General features: G+C 45.2%; 1 protein-coding gene across 1 annotated transcript in view; it reads right to left on the bottom strand.

Annotated features, from left to right (window-relative positions):
• Positions 1–5,156: 5,156 nt before the first annotated feature.
• Positions 5,157–7,335, bottom strand: part of T265_01787 (hypothetical protein) — a gene marked incomplete at both ends in the record, with an annotated part of 30,748 nt that continues 28,569 nt past the window's right edge. The window contains 3 exons of the mRNA XM_009165877.1: positions 5,157–5,332; positions 5,403–5,513; positions 5,538–5,760. Of these exons, the coding sequence (XP_009164141.1) occupies positions 5,157–5,332; positions 5,403–5,513; positions 5,538–5,760 (510 nt within the window). The remainder of the gene's footprint in view (positions 5,333–5,402; positions 5,514–5,537; positions 5,761–7,335) is intronic.

Here is a 7,335-nt window from a genome sequence, read left to right as displayed (position 1 = left end):
CAGAGTAACCAGTGGGGACAAATTTTTTTTCGATTGGCCAATACATAGACATATTTTCAACCGTCTGATTTCGTGGAGCCGCACAAACACCATCATAAAAACAGATTTTATTATAAGACACATTTGAATCAAATCACGTGGATACACATCCACCGAAATGCAACTATTTTGGAGGTGATTTCCACCGCTGCGCATATGTTGCTCGAAATTGTTCATCTCCCATCTGAAGGTATCTACCACCATACTAATGGTTGAGTACTTGTATGAAGTCACATTAATATGCGCCCCTTAGTAGCACTGATGAATGTAGCCAAAGGTGACATATAGTTTCATATCAAACAGAGTTGTTATTCCGAGACGAACCACCTTGAGTGATATGAAGTTGGGGTAGAGTTTACGGCCGAGTGGTTTTCACTGACGTTCCCTTAATGGGAGCTGTTGTACCTGAAATCCTATCAACGCCTCCTTGCAGTAACTTCCGAAACACATAAAGGCTTATCCCAGACGGGTGTTTTCCTCTTCATCCGACCCTTAATTTCATACAGTCCACGCTGTTATTGCCGAATTCACACCTTTATAGTATATGAGAAGTGGATCCGCCTACTTACCATATTAATTTGAATTTAGCTAGTAATGATTGCCATTCCGATAATTCACAGTTTGGTTTCTGTGGAGTGGTGCGGTTTATAAGTTCTGCCCCCAGAGAAAGTGCTCCGCAACGTGCATATGATAACCACTGTCGAATAATTTGGCGGAACTGAAGCTACCGGTTGTGATGATTGGTGTACAGCCCACGACTTTTCAAAGGTGAACTGCGTACCTGCTTAGTCAGACGTCTGGACATCCAAAAGGGCAAAACGGTATCACCTCAATAGCTAACGAGCAGGAATAACAATGCCACGGCGCAAATATCACCCATTTAACCGGCATCGGGTACCAGACCGCCTCTACACAAGCAACTGAGATAATTTGCAGAGTTCCAGCTTTTCGGGCGAACTGACTTCGTCGGTTGATTCTTATCATGGTAACTCAATCAATTGCGTATCCTAATTCAGCCAAGACCGCTAAACTAGTGACCGACTGAGTAGTCAACATCATCATCATAATCGACAGCATAAAATCGTTTTCAACACCGATGCTTCGATGTCGTAAAATTCGAGGTACCTGAGAATATCAGCGTCATGTGACGAACAGAGTCATCAGTCCTAAGTGCTGAGCCCACAAGGAGAGAGCAATTAATGGGGTGGGGAGGATGGGGGGGGGGAAGAAAAAGTATGTGAAAGAGGAAAAAGGGAGGCGTCAGCAGTAGCCTGTTTTCGCCTGCCCGTCTTGCTGTATGCAGCGAGTAATGCGATCCGGCTGATGACACTATGCGACGGCCCACGTGGCATGAGAGTATTGTTAGTTGTAAGTGTCATGGTTGAACGCGAGCTGGGATACTGTCAGGGTGGCCGCACCTAGACAAGAGAACGATTAGAATATTCAACCAAAGCCTTTGGCACAAAACCCTTACCTCAAAGCAGCGGTGTTTGGCGGGAAATGCAAATCCATTCCCACTTCTGCGGAATAAGTCGCCAGACAATCCAACCCTCAACCTGGAGGACCAGAAGATTGTGTTTGTCGGACCTCTGACCATAAACCAACCTGTTTGGGAGACGCTGTGAGTGTGTCGGGGATATCCCTCAGGATAGCTCAAAGGATCGCTGGGTTGCGCAAACAGTCACACTATGGTAAGGTCCAGTCTCTTCGTGACAGGAGTGGTCAACAGCAAGAGTAAAACCCTCAATACCAACCGAATGATTTAAAGGTTTAATACAGGCCGCTAGAAAAATCAGATCTGAATGAATGTGTCGCGCTTCTGTAAGTGTCCGCTTCATCTCACCAGTGTTGCATAGCTTTCCCGCGGATACTTACAAGAACTGCTTTGTTTATTATCCTCACTACTCAAGGCTGATATGTACATCCGTCCGGGCACACTCATTGCCACAGCCAGTTTGCTAGAAAGGGCCATAAAATAATCAGATACATCCAGCACCCTACTAACTAAGTGAAGTCACAACAGGGTGTACCGCTCCAAGCTTTTTAGTGAAATGGTCGGTCCGATTAATCGTTCTGCTTGTCATGCGAATCCTGCTCACCCTAAGGAATACGTCATATTTATATACAGATTGACAATATTGATACAACAATAACACAACAAAATATGACATAAATATGTATTATATAATACGTGGAATTATTCATATGATAATATAAGAATAAAATAATGGGTAGTGGCTTTAAGATACGGATACTCTGCGAACCAAGAAACGAGGAATCGAGCGGAGTAAAAGTGAAGTTGCAACTAGAAAACGTATACTATCTAAGGACTAAACCTCAGCAAGGGCTAAACTTACTTAGTTCCTCAAGGCATAGATACTACCCCCCCCCCAAACAGATGGGATCATTTTAGCCAGTCCCTGAAGTGGTTTCTTTAGCGGGAGGCTCAGTGAGAAATTTTAGAATTCTGTCCACGGGGCGTACGTACTGTCGAAGAGCAGAGGACAGAGTTGACCACATTTCAGAATTTTGTGGTGCTAAGTCCAATAAGAAACAGCTATTCCACAAAAGGAGTTCATCAAGCCAGACTTGAGAAAAACTAAACGTTGAGTTTTTCATTGCCTCCTCACAATGGAGTACTGTAGGGAAGTGTTGAATTCAGCCATTTGGTGCAATTTGGTTTCAAGTAGTACATAAGGTTGGCGGAAACTCGGGGATTGAGCCCACCTGATGAGCCCCGAAAAGGGCGAAACAGGTCGTGGGCTGTCGACGGATTTTCAGCAACCTTATGAGTAGTACATTACGAAGATATACATGTATCGCGACATCTCGAATATCGTAGCGACTGAAACATGAGGAGGCCTGGTGCAGCATATTTAGTCGCCTGAAAACAAACGAAAGGTTCAGCTGGGTCCCAGGTGAGTCTCTCGAAAAACCAAATTAGTTTGCAAATGAGTGTATATTTGCTAATTTCGTGCAATTGGGTTTCAAGTAGGACATAAGGTTGACGGAAACTCGGGGACTGCGCCCACCTGATGAGCCCCAAAAAGGGCGAAACCGGTCACGGGCTGTTGACGGATTTTCAGCAGCTTTATGAGTAGTAAATTACAAAGATATAAATGTCGAATTCACTTCATTGCATAGATACTTTAGAATTGATGAAAACAACCTGGGTTGTAGAATGATTCCATCCGAAAAAATACCGCCAACGAGGGTTGTAAATGCGTTAGTACAATGGTTCTCAAAACAGAGGATTCGAATCCACACATTCATCTAGAAGTTCAAGTGGACGGGAGAAGAAAACATCCCCAAGATCTACAGACACCACTGGATGAAATACTGATCGTTGCTTTGACTGGTAAAATGACTAATTTCGAGTGGTGAGGACTGACATTTATTCGGTGCATTTGACTCACATGGCATGTCGACCGTTGCTGATATATCGGTAGCGCTCTATCTTTCCCGAGAGAAGTGAATTCTTAACCGAATGGCTAATAATTGGAAGGCTAGATGATATAATTCATGAAAGTCTCCTACAAAAGTCACAATGCATCACAACACATGGCAAGATAGAGTAGTTTAAAGAGGAACCAATCAATGAGAACTTCTCGAGAATGGGCTAGCTGCCAAGGGTCACGGGACCACAAACTTCCATTTGCTTCTACTGCAACTTTTTGTCCTCCAAGAGCATCTTAACGACTATGTGGTAATTGGTTATACTTGAGCGAAACCCAAGGAGGTAGACTGTTATCAGTTCAACTACGAAGCAAGCGACAATGAAGTCAAACAACGTTGAAACTTTCGTGCAGTCTACCAGCGTCAAACAGGGAGATAAACGATAACATCATCATCGGCAGCATGACATCAGTGTTCAACATCGATGCTTCACTGCCGTATTCACGATAAAAGCGATAGGAAGTTTTTTCCGAAGTTCACACAATCAGAGTGCTGATACGTGACCGGTCACGGGATACTGCAAAAACAGAAAGGTTTAGTGCCTTGGCTAGAAAGCACAGTTTACGGACAAGGGCGTGACGACATAGTTGAAAAGTGCATCTAGTATTCGGTTCGACCACATGAAGTTACATCGACCGTCCAAAAATTGGGAGAATACATCTCAGGTCGACTGTGTAGACGCATATCGCCTATCATGGTTGGACGGGTCTATCAGTCAGTTTTAAAAACCGACTGCAGGAAGCATTTGAGAAACGAAGACAACGTGCGTCAATGCAATGTGTATAGTGCTGTGATGGTTCTTTGTGGGTGGGAATTCGTGATCACGATTTTCGTCAAATCAAGGGAGGAGGCAGTCACAGCAACCCGGATACGGAAGCGCCGTGGAGACTCATGACTAAACAAAAAGCAATCTGAGGTAAATGATCCTTTCTCATGCGACCACGTCGCCCACACAGCCTCACCGGTTCGTGTCACTGGAGATAGGCTTATTCGGAAAGCGGCTCTGTAAAGCGAGACAATCGAGGGGCGAATACTGAAGGCTGCCGCCTATCTCCCACTTACATCAGCAATGCCTATGACCCATATAACAAAGGTGGACACTCGCTTTGAACTAAAAGCGTAAGTCATGTGCCAGAGGCTGGCAAAATTATGAACATCCATCCGACAACCCAGAGGAACTCAATTTCGCTGGAAGTTAAGTGTTTCGTTTAGGGCTACAGTGATAGTGCATGTAGCGGTTCCAATAATACAATAATCGGTGCCCAGCTGCCGTGCCACACGAAGGAGGCACGAGGATTGGGATACTGCTAGGTTGCCCAAACCTAGACAGGGGAAGTCGAGAGACAGAAGTCAGGTTCAAACCACAGAATTGGTGAGCATAAGAGGAGAATAAACAAACCACCAAGGGATGCGGGAGAATGCCTGGGTAGTGCCGTGCCAAAGGCAAAATTCTCAGCACTTTGCAAAGAGGTAGCAATCATGTCGCAGAACAAACTCATTTGGAACGAACAGTTGGAAGAGACTCCGAGAGACAATTCTGGTAAATTTATCGAACATCCGGATCTACCAGTCTCTCAGTTGCTAAGCGATTAGTCCGCACCTTACGCGGTCCTGGAAATTGAAGGGAACTACAAATGTGTTCCAAAACGAACCGCAGTCAGTTATTGATCCACATCATCGGTAACTGATGGCAATGTGATCAATTTGAGTTCGTAGCCGACATGCTGCTGTAAGATACCAAATGGACAGACGACTTCAACTATTTCGGAAGTTAGTACTGAATGAAAACAAGCTCCGGTCAGCATATACTCCAAGTAATCCTTCGCCGTCGTCCGTACTTAGCGAACCCAATCCACATAGACTACCTAATCCAGTCTCAGATGGGCTAAGCCTGACCAATCATGCACTCGGATTTACGGCAACCAGAACGGTAGCTGAGCTTCTAGTTCGCCGCAACAGGGCATTCAAGGCATCATAAAACGTGTCTTTGATGGTGTCAGAGCTAGAGTCGGTTGGAGCTTAAGCAGACATGACAAACAGACAGCGATCAACATCGATGTCAAGCGAGCCCAGTATGAGGGAAAGAGCAGCTTGCTGTTCTGTTCGCTTCAGAGTGTAAACATTTGAAAACAGCCAAACAGACTGAGCGTCGAGGGTTGAAGATTGATTCCGAGATGCCTGAGAATTTGGGTGCCGGATGAGGCGCAGATGTTGCTCGAAAAACCGATGCACGACGAACGGAGTCACAAGTCCTAAGCGCTGGGCCTACAAGGAGAGTTACTAATAGGGTGGAAGAAAAAGTATTTGAAAGAGAAAAAGTGGGCGTCAGTAGTGACCTGTTTTCGCTCACCCGTCCTGCTGTATTAAGCAAGTAAGGCGACCCAGGCGATGACACCGCGAGACGGCCAATATAGCACGAGATTATTTAGTTGTGCGATTCATGATTGTACTTGAGCTGGGATACTGCCAGGGTGCCCAGACCTAGATAGGGGGACAACTAAGGGTTTAAACCAAAGCCTGACCATAGGGCAGCTGTGTGGCGGAAAATGCAACTGCATTGCCGTTTTTACAGAAAAAAAACGCCACACTTGCTCCAACCCCAACATGGAGGGCCAGAACTCTAACCATTAACCAACCTGGCATGAGAGATTCTGCGACTGTCGCACGGACACTTTCCAGTATAGTTTAATGAGTCACGGAGGCACGCAAGCCGTCATGTCACGGTAAGGTCCAGTCTCTTTGTGACGGATAAGCCTGTATCATACTAATGGATACGGTGTTGGTTAGTTTACCGTGTAACATGAAAGCGGACCTTCGACAGAAACAAATGAATCGAAACTTGAAGTCATTAGTATGAACTGGAATGCGAATTCTCACATTCCACGGCCATTTGTTGAGGTCACTCGGTGTCTACTAGACTGGTGACTGGTACTGTGGAAGATCAAGTCACTGAATATATCAAAATAGCTAGTGCTGTATTAGCGAAGCGACCGGTGTGATGGAGAAAAAAGAATTCACCCAATCCGAACCGCGGGACGTGCAGCATTATAAACACGACTGACTGAATACGCTAGCAGATTTTCGACTATGTTGTCTCTAATTCATGGGCTATAAAAGTACTTTCTGCAAACCAGCGATGGTGAAACGTTAGCAGCTAGATGCGTGCGTCTCTGAAAGGAGCCCCGATGCGCAGTAGTTGGAGGAAAAAGCCTGTATGGTGTAGCAGCACAGGGTAAACATCACCATCTGTATTTTGAACTACACAGTCCCCTATCCGTACATTACATCCGTTTGATGCCTTCCATGTGAAACCAGTTAATTCCGCGTCTTCCGACATAGCCAGGTTGAAGGTTTCCTCAAACTAGGTGTCGCAACCTGTCTAGGGACAATTGGGCAGGGTTGCTTAACAACGAATATACTACTGTGCGTAAGAAAAGACCTGATGAGCTGCATTAGACATTCGTCTTGGGATTCACACCAGATTCATGTCTTACCTTCCCGTTGGGTGGTATACTTTCTTCAAGGTTCAAAGGTAGTCGAGTATCATTATCCGACACTATGAACAGGTAATTCCAGCCATCAACCTATGACCAGGGTGATAGGTTGCGGAAATGGTCCAGAGCTTTGCAAACATGTTTCCCGCAAGATCACTTCACACTTACTAGGCCATAATGAAGAAACTCTCGAATTGAAGCAAGTGGGGTTCTTGTGACCGTTGCTAAACATAGGAAGAAAAACCTATTGCTTATTTCACATCAAAAACAAGCTAAACGTGTGGGGGCTTTAGTGATTTGAATAGTTCAAGATACTCATGGTTATATGGCGGTTCTGCGCCCGGGG

The sequence above is a fragment of the Opisthorchis viverrini genome, assembly GCF_000715545.1.
Source record: "Opisthorchis viverrini unplaced genomic scaffold opera_v5_19, whole genome shotgun sequence".
NCBI classification, from domain to species: Eukaryota; Metazoa; Platyhelminthes; class Trematoda; order Opisthorchiida; family Opisthorchiidae; genus Opisthorchis; species Opisthorchis viverrini.
Note: the sequence above shows the minus strand (reverse complement) of the source record. Positions and strands in the feature narration are given on the sequence as shown.